The sequence below is a fragment of the Camelus dromedarius genome, chromosome 16 (assembly GCF_036321535.1).
Source record: "Camelus dromedarius isolate mCamDro1 chromosome 16, mCamDro1.pat, whole genome shotgun sequence".
NCBI lineage: Eukaryota > Metazoa > Chordata > Mammalia > Artiodactyla > Camelidae > Camelus > Camelus dromedarius.
Genome location: NC_087451.1, coordinates 10966307 through 10978407, shown reverse-complemented (window position 1 = coordinate 10978407; position 12101 = coordinate 10966307). Strand labels below are relative to the sequence as shown.

Sequence of the window (12101 nt, the reverse complement as noted above, 5' to 3'; positions counted from 1 at the left end):
CAATACAAAACACCTGCACTAGTCTGAGTGGGCTTCTTCCTCCTGTAGTCCAAGAAGCCTCATTGCAGGTGGAACTGTGTCTCCCTCAAATTCATATGTTGAAGCTCTAACACTCTAGTGGGACTGTATTAGGAGATAAGGCCAGTTAAGATGTAATTAAGGTTAAATGATGTCATAAGGGTGGGGCCCTAATCCAATAAGACTAGTGTCCTTACAAGAAGAGAGAAGTGCATGCATGGAGGAAAGACCATGTGAGGACACAGAGGGAACACGGCCAAGCCAAGGAGAAAAGCCTCAGGGGAAATTAGACCCGCTAACTGCTGAATCTTGGAATTCCAGCCTCCAGAACTGTGAGAAAATAAATTTCTGTTGTGTAAGCCACCCAGTCTGCATTATTTTGTTATGACAGCTCAACCAAACGAATATAAGCCTCAACTCAGATAGTCTTTATGTAGATATTTTTAATTCTTTGAATGATTTCCTACAAACATCTCTAGCAGCAAGATTTCTGAGTCTAAAATTTTCATAATAAATGTTGAATTCTGGAGACTTTTCTAAGAAATAAATGGAAATAGATCTCTTTGATGGTGAAGAGCACGTGCTTCTGGTTCCAGAATGAGATGGAGTAGACTCATTTTTCCTTAGTCTTCCCCACTAAATAGAACTAAAAACCTTGGAAATTATTCAACAGACAACAATAAATAGACTCTAAAAGCTGGAAAGAAGGTGGGCTGGATAAGAACCTCAGGACTTGAGGAATGACAATAAGATGAGCTCCTACACATCCTAGTCTGGGTCCGTGAGAAGCTGGCACCCTGGAAGCTCCAATAGGAATAGACAAAAGAAGCTATGAAAAGCCTTCTCTCTCTTTCTGCAGAGGACTGGGTCAGGAGAAGTTCAGCAGGGACCTAGCAAAGAGCCCCCAAACCCACTTCACAATCCAAACCATTAGCCATCTTTGCCCTTGATACACAACCCAGGCTGGTGAATGGTCTGATCTGCCTGCAGCAGTAAAGCCCCGTCTCTCTGTTCTTCATCCATTGGCTTAGAGACTCAGGTGCAGTGGCTTCTGATCCTCTAGAAGATTGCCTAGCAACAGAAGGGAGCCAGGAAAGTACCTTCCTGCCCTACAGACAGAGTCAACAGGGGTTGAGTTGAAACCCCAGAAACACCAGAAGAATGAAGCAGACGAGGATGCCGTTGCAAGGGCTCAGGAAACTAAACTGTCTTTGGAACTAAATCCCACAAAAGTATGCCAGAACCTACACGCCAAACCTAAATAGAGTAACTGCATTCTTAAACAGAAGAATTAAACAGGATCAAGAATCTTGTCTCCTAACATAGTAACTAAAATGTCTAGGATACAACTGAAAATCACTCATAAGGCCAAGAACCAGGAAAGCCACAATTTGAGTGAGGAAAGACAATCAACTAATGCCAATGCTGACACGAATCAGCTGTTGGAATCATCTGATAAAGATTTTAAAGCAGCTGTCATAAAAATGCTCCAACAATCCATTATGTTATCTTGAAACAAATGAAAAAAACAGAACGTCTCAGCAAAGAAGTAGAATTTTATTAAAAAATTGAAATTATAGAACTGAAAATACACTAACTAAAATGAAAAACTTGTTGGCTAGACCCAGTAGTATGGTGGATGTGACAGTGAAGACAGACCAATAGAATTTAGTCAATCTGAGCAACAGAGAGAAATAGACTGAAAAAAACTCCCAAAAGTGCCCCCCCAAACCTCAAACAAACCAGAACCTCAGGGTTCTGTGGGACAATAATAAAATATCTAATATTCATATTAATGGAGTCCCAGAAGTAGAGGAGAAAGGGAGTGGGATGAAAAAGTATTTGAAGAAATAATGTTTGAAAACCTCCCCATATATTTACAGATTTAAGAAACTGAATTTCAAACAGAAAAAATCCAAAGAAAGCTACTCTAAGACACATCATAATTAAATTTCTGAACACAAATAAAAAGTGTTAAAAATAGCCAAGGAGAAATGACTCATTACCTATAAAAGAACACCAATTTGAATAACAGTGAATTTCCGATCTGAAATCATGGAGGCCAGAGAAAAGTGGTACATTTTTCAAGTGCTGAAAGAAAAGAACTGTCAACCCTGAATCTAGTATCTGGTAAAACTATTCTTCAAGAATAAAGATGAAAAAAAGACATTCTCAGATGAAGGAAAGTAAGAGAATTTATTGCTAGCTGATGTATCCTCAAAAACTGGCTAAAGGAAACTCTCTAAGCATAAAGAAAATGATAACAGAAGAAGGCTGGGAATTTCAGAAAGGAAATAAGAACAATGTAATGGAAAATAGAAGCAAACAGACTAAATTATTTTCTACCTTATGAGTTTCTTTAATCATAGTTTATGGCTAAAGCACTATCTGATGTGGTGCTAAATGTAGGGATCTAATGGAAGTAAGTTTTCTACACTTCATGGAAAGGATAAAACACTGACACCTGTAGGTTTTGATATGATGCACATATGACAATACTGAGAACAATTACTAAGAAAACTATGCAAACTAGATATTAATAACAGACAGGCAGCAGGAAAATGTTTAAACACTTCTAAATTAAATAACGTACTTCTAAATAGGCCACAGGTCAAAGAGGAAGTCTGAAAGAAGATAACAACAGAAAATACATATTGAATGAAAATGATAACAGAACATATCAAAATTTGTAGGTTACAGCTAACTCAGTGCTAAGAGGGAAATTTATATCACTTATTATACTTATGTTAGAAAAGAGGAAAGCTCTCAAATTAATACTCTAAGTTCCAACCTCAATAAACTAGAAGGAAGAGCAAAATAAACCCAAAGCAAGCAAAACAGGCTAAAGAAGAAAAATCATATGATCATACAAATCAATGCAGAAAAACCATTTGACAAAGTTCCACATCTGTTCATGGCAAAAACTCTCAGTAGACTAGGCAATAGAGCAGGACTTCCTCAACGTCATCTAGAGCAGCTACAAAAAGTTCATAACCAACATTATACTTAATGATGAAAATTTGAATGCTTTTCTTCTATTATTGGGAGATAAGAATGTCTGCTCTCACCACTCTTACTCAATATAGTACTGGAAGTTATAGCTACTGTAATAAGGGAAGAAAAAGAAATTTAAAATGAAGAAATATAACTGCCTTTATTTGCATATGGCATGATTATCTATATAGAAAATCCCAAGGAATCTACAGAACTCCTGGTACTAATTGAGCTCAGCAAGGTCATAAGATACAGAATCAGCAGATAAAAATCGTAAATTATCTGCAAGCTTCAAACTCCCAATTTATCCCTTCCCTGTACACCAGAAATTGACACAACATTGTAAACTGACTAGTATTGAGTCACTTCAATTAAAAAATCAGTTATATATTTATACACTGATAAGAAGTGGAAACTGAAATACGAGATGTAATATTTATAATTCCTCCAAAGAAAATGAAATTCTCAGGTATATATGAAACAAACATGTGTAGGCTCTGGATGATAAAAATTACAAAGAGCTGAAGAAAGAAATCAAAGAAAATCTAAATACTTGGAGAGACATACTATGTTTATCTACTGGAAAATTCAACATTGTAAAGATGTCATTTGTCCCTAAACTGATCTATAGTTTTAATACAATTCCTATCCAAATCTCAGCAAGATTTCTTTGTAGACATAGATTAGCCTGTTTTAAAATATATACAGAAAAGGAAAGACCTTACAGTAGCCAAAATAATTTTGAAAAAGAAGAAGAAAGTGGGAAGAGTCATTCTTCCCAACGTTAAGTCTTATTATGTGGTTACTAATAGTTATTAATTACACAGTGTGGCAATGGTGTAGGAATAGACACATAGATTGGTGGAATGGAACAGACAACCCAGAAATAGAGTCACATAAACATGTCCACATAACTTTTGACAAAGGAGCAAAAGCAGTTCAGTAGAAGAAAGACAGTCTTTGCATAAATGGTGCAGGAGCAGTTAGACATCCGGTAGCTCCCCCCAACCAATGAACCTTGATCTAAACCTTATGTTTTACACAAAAATTAACCCCAAATAGATCATGGACTTAAATGTAAAACATAGAACTATAAAAAGTCTAGGAAAAAAAAAAAAACAGGAGAAAAATCTTTGGGATCTAGGACTAGGGAAAGAGTAAAGACTTGACACCAAAAGCACAATCCATGAAAGAAAAAAACTGATAAATTTGACCTCATCAAAATGAAAAACTCTTACTCTGCAAAAGATCCTGTTAAGAGAATGAGAAGACAAAGTACAGACTGGAAGAAAATATTTAAAGTCACATATCTGACAAAGGACTCGTATCCAGAATATATAAATCATTCTCAAAACTCAACATTAAAAGACAAAATCCAATTTGAAAATATGCAAAACACATGAGCAGGTATTTACTGAAGTGGATATCCAGATGACAAAAAACACATGAAAAGATATTCAATGTGATCAACCATCAGAGAAATGCAAATTAAAACCACCATGAGATATCACTACATACCTACCAGAAAGGGTGAAAAAAAATTAGTAATGACACCAAATAATGACCAGGATGCAGAGAATTTGGGTCATTCATACATTGCTGATGGGAATGTAAAAATGATACAGCCACTCTGGAAAACAGTTTGCAGTTCCTTTTGAAACTAAAAATGGACTTACCATATGACCCAGCAATTGCACTCTTGGGCTTATATTCCAGAGAAATAAAAACTTATTTTCATGCAGAAACTTAGATATGAATGTTCATGGCAGCTTTATTCACAATAGCCCGAAATTGGAAACTATCCAAATGCCTTTCAATAGGTGAACAGTTAAACAAAGCATGAGATGGTTTTCAACAACAGAAAGGAATGAACTATTGATATATGCAACGACTTGGATGAACCTCAAGGAAATATGCTGAATGTGAAAAGCCAATCTCAAAAGAACACATACTGCATGATTTCATTTATATAACATTCATGGAGTAACATAAGTGTACAGATGGAGGATGGATTAGTGGTTGCCTGGGGTTAGGAAAATGGGAAGGGGGAGGGTGGCTGTGGCTATAAAAACGTAGCACAAGGGAGTCTTGTGGCGATGGAACTTGGGTATCTTTATAGTGGTGGTGATTCCATGAAACTACACATGTGATACAATTGCCTGGAGCTACACACACACACGCACCACACCGCATAAACCACACATGAAGATGACTGTGTTTATAACTGATGAAATCTGAATAAACTCTGTAGTTGTTATCAATGTTAACCTCCTGACTGTGGTCTGGTGACATAGTTCTGCCAAGTGTTAATACTGGGGGAGGTGCATGAACATGTTTTGACAACTTCTTGAGAATCTACAATTATTTCAAAATAAAATGTTTAAACAGTAAGAGTCAATATATCACCATTTCTACATCTCTTCTAGTCAGTTGGCAACAATAGCAATTAACTGTGCCGGAGACATGTGGCTTAAGTGCAGAAATTTTTAAAGAAGATAATCCAATCAAAACAACCGAAATAAGTGGGCTGTCACAGTCCCAGGAGTGATGGAGCCTACGGTCCCAATGAGGGCACCTGGGCAGGCACACTGAGTGACCACATAAGACTGACTCTCCAGTACTCTGAATCCAGGGATTCATTTTGGGGCTAAGAGGCAGAAGAAACACAGGTGAAGTTTACAAGAATGAGACGATGGGAAAGCAGCAGCAGAGCAAGGGGGAAAGCAGAGGGGCTAGCGGGAGGTGTGGGGACCAGCAGAGAGCAGAGTCAGGAGCGGAAGCGAGGCTGGCGTGTGGCGCAGTGCTCCTGGGCCCACCTGCATGAAGGCTCCCAGGATTTTCCGGGCTTCCTGGTAGAGCTTCTCTCCATCCCAGTGAGGGTTGAGTTTCTTTAGTTCTCTGGCCAGACGGTTGTGCTCTCGGAGAAGCAGGGTGTGGGAAGTGGCCAGCAGGATCTGCTCTGAGGCTCGGGAATCTCCTAAAAGCCCACAAGGTAGGAAGGTGGGTTCCCCGGAGCAACCCCAGACCCCAGGAACCTGCACGAAGAAATCAGTGACAATGTCCCAAAGAGAACCTCTCCTAAGCCCCTCTTTCCAGTTAATTTAAGGGAAGTCAGGTGGAAAGAGATCAGGGTTGGGATTCATAGATTTGAATCTCAACTCTACACACACACTTTAAGCCGTGTGACTTAAGACTTAACATTTCTAAGCCACCGTCTTCATATCTGGGAAAATGGGGCTAATAAGGTCGACCCTCAAGACTGACATAAAGACTACAGGTGACATTAAAAAATTAAAATTTGGTAATTAAATCCCAACTGCCTTCCAAGATGGGACCCACAAATAAACAAGGGGCTTTTCATTGTGTGGAACAACTTTGAAGGTTTTAGGACTCCAAGTTTGAGGGTAGGGTCCAATTCCTCTGTGTAATACAGGATGAGATAGAGACAATTGGGAGGGATGGAGGAATAGGATGGGAGGTCAGATAGATGGTGCAAGACCGGATCTTTCTCTTTGTGTCCTCCAATCTTCAGGAAAGTCTATTAAATTCACAAATGCTTAGTCGTACTGGGTAATTTTTTGGGGGGAAAACAGGAAAAGGCTTGGTCTGGATTGATGTGAGAGATGCAGGGACACAGCTAAGAAAAGATCTGGCCCTACAGACTGGCCTCCTGCCATGTCTGGGTGGCAGGGGGCTTGCCCCGGGGGAGTGGATCTTTAGAAGAGAGAAAGCCTCCGAAAGCCAAAGGCAGAGAGGACCAGGAGGACAGGAGCCCCCAGAATGAGAATTTGGTTGTGCACGGGCTGTATGGAGTAGGGGCTTTGTGCCAAGTTTATAAAAAGCATTAAAGCTATATCTTCCTCTTCATCTAGAACTTCCTCTTCTAGGAAATTAGCTTAGTAAAAAATTTTTAAATGTGCACCAAGATTCATCAACAAGGATGCTCATTAACTTAAAAACAAGAACAAAAAAATCACAAGAAAACCAGAAATGACTTGAATGTCTCCAAATCGGGTTGACAAAATCAGTTATGATAATAAATGTCACGGAATACCAGGCAGCCACTTAAGAGCCTACTGTAGAAGATGATTTCATGATGTGGTGCATGAAGGGAAGTCATCAGGTTACAGAGCATTATTTCAAGTGCAACCTCAATGATGTAAAACAATGTAGAGAGATGGGATAGAAAAAAACCTGGGAAGATAGTCATTCAAATGCTAAGAATGATTATCTGTGGGTGGTGGGATCTTGTGAATTTTCTTATTTATTTTTACAGTGAACATACATTCTTAGATTCTGTATTCACCTGGGCCCTTCTGCCTGTCCTGGACAGTGCCCGGGGCGGTGGTGGCTCTGTGTGTGTTTTTGCAGAAGATGATGAGAAGGAACAATGGTAAAGCCTCCCCGGAGGCTGCCCAGGGGCCTCGTGAAGTTTTTCTGGCCTCCCTCTGCTCTCAGTCCCCAGGATAACCCCCTTGTCCTCGGGCACCTCTGTTCCCAGCCTAAACTCACCCGCCAGGAAGCAAGGCACTTGGGCAGTGGTGTTGATGACCTCACAGGGGCTCGGCTTCTTGTTGACAAAGGGTGGGTAGGCCAGCCCGTGGTCCCAGAACTCCTGGTTGACGGCCATGAGGCCCAGCGGACTACTGAGGTCACGGAGACTGCTGGCCAGGCTGGGCTCAGAGCCGTACACTAAGCTGGCGTCCAGGAAGGAGGTCAGGGCGTTGATCTGCTCTCGGGCCAAAGACTGGTAAGGTGGATTGGGGCAGACAAACCCAGCTCGGAAGAAAGGCATGCATTTCCCTTGAGTCATCACCTTGCGGTCGTTGCGCGGGAACTGCAGAGACATTAGGGTGACTGGGCAGAGGTGGTACAGCTAGCAACCCCAGGGCAGGTCCAGATGCAGCTGGCAAAAATGCTGATGGTGTCCTCCTGGGACCCTGGGACCAGACGCTGGCTCCAGGTGCCTCCTGCTGACACTATACATCTTGGGCCCCCAATACCTTGAAGTTCATGACGTCCCGCTGTGGAAAAGGGCTGAAGGGATTCATTCAATCTTTTATAGCAAAGGTTACAAATTTTTGGTGGGGAGGGAGTCCTGCGATCCCGGCACAGGGAAGCAGAACATGAGACAGGAAAGGGTTTGTTAATAATAACTGCTAACAACAGCTACCATTTATTTATTTTGGCCCTTCCATGTGCTAGGCATTATGCATACTTTATCTCACTCTGGTCCTCATAAAGCCCTGTAAGGTAGGTAATTTGGTCCCATTTTACCCAGGAGAAAACTGAGGCTCAGAAAGGTTGAGTCATGTGCCCAAGAACTTACAAACTGCAAAGGAAAGATGTGGGATTCAGAGCTAGAGTGACCTCACTCCATAGCTCATGTTCTTTATAACACAGCTCACAGCCTTGATTTATTTCAGTGAAGAAATCACTAACTGTAAAATCCCTGAAGAAAAGGTGCATCATGGCAAGTTCCTTGTCCTTCCTGCTGGAAATTCCCATAAATACTGGCTGCTCATTCTGACTCATCCATCAGGTTTCAGCTTTTTCTGGAAGGAGCCTTCCTGGACCCCATGGTGACTTACAGCAACATTCCACAAATTTTACTGTGTATGAAATGAATCTCCTGGGAATCCTGATAAAATGTAGAGTCTGTTTCCCAATGTCTTAGACAACAATGTCTTGTTGTACTTCTAACAAGACCCCAGGTGACACCAAATGCTGCTGGGCCGGGGACTCAGACAGCCCTCCCCAGCTTCCCAACTTTGCCATTAGTTGTTACTGTCCATTTCCTACACAGACCTTTCGTCCTTGAGGGAAGGGACAGTGTCTCATTTGCCAGGCACGGAGTAGATGATTAATGTCTATTTACTAAGTAAACGAGTGAGTGAATGAATAGATGTGTGAGGCTTGGGAAGCTGTCAAATCAGCATTCAAGATCTACCAAGAGGTCCTGGCTGACTGCCTGGCGGGGAACGTCTGCTACCTTAGGGAGGCAGGGGGTTTGTCAGGGACGCGCAGTTGCAGTGGCCTACCATGATGGGGAAGCAGTTGTCTCCCTGGATACAGTGCTCATCACACTGCGCTTTGGAGTACTCGCTGCTCCCCAGCTCCGTGTCCGGGGAAAAGTCCAGGTCGTGGTCCACAATCTGACCCCACTGCATGAAGAGCAGGGACCTGTTTTGGTCCAGAACACCCTCTTCATTCAGGTAGCCAACAATCTTGTTGGATACCTCACGGGCCTATGGATGGAGAGAGAAGGAGAGGGAGAAAAAGATGCTTCAAGGATTTAGCTTCAACTGCAGTTTATTGAGTACCTATGATATGATAGGTGTGTTTCATCCTTATGACAAGCTTGTGAGGCAGGTGGCGTTACTCCCATTTTGTAGATGTGGAGGCTGAGTCCTAGAAAGGTGAAGTCAATTGACCAAGGTCCTACAGCCACAAAGGGCCAGGTTTGTATGACTGGATGGCTTGCAAGGCCAGTGCTCTTTCCACTCGGAGAGGGAAAAAGAAAGACAGGCTGTTTTCTGAAGCCAGTGCCATGGAGATGCCCGGTGTCTGGGATTAGGGGAGGGGCTCTGGGAAGAGGGCCTGCCAACTCAGATGAGGCCAACAGAGAGGACCTCCAGGCAAACAACGGCTGGTGCACTCCAGGGGATGGGACAGGGCAGGCGCCAGCGGGATGCAGCAGGGAGGCCATCTGCCTGGGAAACCCCAGGGCACTTAGTCTGTTGGCAGCTGGGAAGTGACCATCAGGTAACCGGGCTCCGGGACCCAGGCTCTGCTGCCCTCTAGTGGCACTTTGGGGAACACTTCCAGGGAGCAATTCCAAATCTGCATCTCTCCTGCAGCTCCACCGCGCACCCTTTGTCCTCCCACCTATTTCTTCTTCCTTTCCTTGAGTGTTTGGGGAGTGCATCCCTTCTCTTCTGACTCCCATCCTTCACCTGCCTGCCCGGGGCTCTCCCCGACCCCGGGCCTGCACTCACCAGCGGGAGAGGGAAGCCATTCCGCCTCTTCCCCCGCGTCCACCCAAAGGGCAGGGAGAGCCCGTCCTCGTACTCCGCCGGCAGCCAGCGCGCCAACGCCTGGTTGGCGGCTCCCAGGGCGGGGTGCCTCCTGAAACAGCAAGACCCGTCCTCAGCCTCGGCCGGTCGGCCCCGGGGTCTGCTTCTCCGAAAACCCCACTGGGATCCCCTGGGGAAGGACCTGGAGCCTCTGAACGAGGGATAGGGGGCCCGGAGGAGGTGCTTCTCAACTGTGGGGTGTCTGGGCTACTCTCACCTCCGAAGGCGTGGGGCTCCTCTGCACCGGGGAAAGGTGCTGCTTCCAGTGGATTACAGTGGTCTCTAGAAGGTGGGGAAGTTAGGGGGGTTCCAACAGCACAGATTCCAGTGGGACGCTAGTTCAGGAGGGTAAGGCAGTGGGAGTTCTGCCTGTAATGTCCAAGTGGCAAAGTCCTGGCTGGGTTGGGCAGGGCAGGTGGCCTGGGCAGGTGGGCTGAGCCTGGTGGGCTGGGTGTGGGGATGGGAGGCACCTGCCTTCTATACCCACCCATGGCCACTCACCCGTTATTACAGTCTCCTGTGATGGTGCGGTAAGGGCTGTTCTTGTCACATTTCACCACGGAAACTGGGACGTCACAGCCCACCTCCCAAGAGAGTGCAGTCAAGTCCAGGCTGGGGTCTGAAAGAGAAGGGATGCCAAGTGGGCTGGATTCTTCCTCCGCTTTCTGTGTTTCTGTGGACGCCAGATGGGCTGGACTCTCTCCAGTTTCTGTGGTGGTCCTGTCCCTGGCAGGATTTAAGTGAGGGGCGCTGTGGTCTTGGGAGGATAACACATTGGGAAGCTTTAGGCATCAGAGGCTTCCACGTGGGCACAGAATGGAGAGACACCAACCTCCTAATGCAGGCTGTGCTCCATCCCAGTGCCCGCAGTGAAAGGGAGGCAAGGGAGTCTGGCTCTGGGGGGCTTCTTCGGGGGGCTCATTTGTGAAAGTTGGCAGAGGCCCCAGCACATTTTGAATCTTGGAGTCCAAACTGCTCCCTGCTTCTCCCTACCTTGTCCCAGTTTCCTTCTTTTGCAACTTTGGAATTTGCCCAAACACCCAGGCCAGGGATCTTCCTCCACTTGATGTTTGCCCAGGGAGAACCTGTAGCCTCTTCCTCTAGTCATGACCAATCCCCTCCCTCCGTGACCCTCCGTGAGCTGTGCCATTCAGTAGGGGGTGGGGCGGAGGGTTGGGGAGGTCACGACCAGTCCATCAGCTCATTGTTTCAGCCCCACAGCACCCAGAACAAGAGGGAAATCTCATCACCTGTGACATAATCCCAGTAAATCCCCTCGACACAGGTGGCTTAAACTGGCCCTTTCACAGGTGGAAGTGGTGACACTGTGGTTTGGGACAAGGAACTGGTGTTTATTGACATTAGTCCTTCCTCTGAACAGAGACCTAACAGATGGCGTTATAACAAAGAGCGTGAATGTCCCCTCAATGCGAGCTGGCAGTGGGACCTTGCTGGGCCTGAGTTCCTTTCTCTGCAGGAAAGAGCATGGGCGTCGCTGAACTCAGCCTCTCCTTGCTCTGCAGGTCTAGGAGAGAGAGAGGTGATGGCTCCCAAGAGGAAATGCAGCTTTTGCTGGCTTCTGCTCTCCCCTGTGGCGAGATGACCCCTTCTTGCCATCAGAGGGCTGGTGAGCTTTCTGTACCTGTGATGTTGGTCTGGGTCACTTTCTGCCACAGTCTCTTTAAGGACTCCTCCCACACCTGCCCGTTGCGGATGGCTGTGCGCGTCCGGCCCTTGGCATGCTTGAGGTACTCTGAGAGCTGTCGAGTGGTGGGCACCTCAGAGCTCATGGCAGCCTTCAGCCTACAATTGAGAGCAGTGGGGGAGTCACGACCCAGCCCCTGGGCTTCGACCCTGTAGAAGGAGTTTGAGGCGCCGTGTGTGTAGGGAGGAACTGGGTGGGGGGTGGACAGCATGCTGGAGACCTCCCCCCACTTCTGTGTTCTCTTCTGATGCCTCTGGAAAATCTCTTCTGGGAGGAGGAAGCTACAGCATGTCTTTAAGCTTTGTGAC

The 12101-nt window shown here is 45.1% G+C and overlaps 1 protein-coding gene across 1 annotated transcript in view; it reads right to left on the bottom strand.

The window, feature by feature from the left end:
- LPO (lactoperoxidase) overlaps positions 1-12101 on the bottom strand; it is a 35868-nt gene that overhangs the window by 4298 nt on the left and 19469 nt on the right. The window contains 6 exon segments of the mRNA NM_001303552.2: positions 5829-5989; positions 7525-7849; positions 9054-9260; positions 10011-10140; positions 10590-10707; positions 11731-11891. Of these exon segments, the coding sequence (NP_001290481.1) occupies positions 5829-5989; positions 7525-7849; positions 9054-9260; positions 10011-10140; positions 10590-10707; positions 11731-11891 (1102 nt within the window).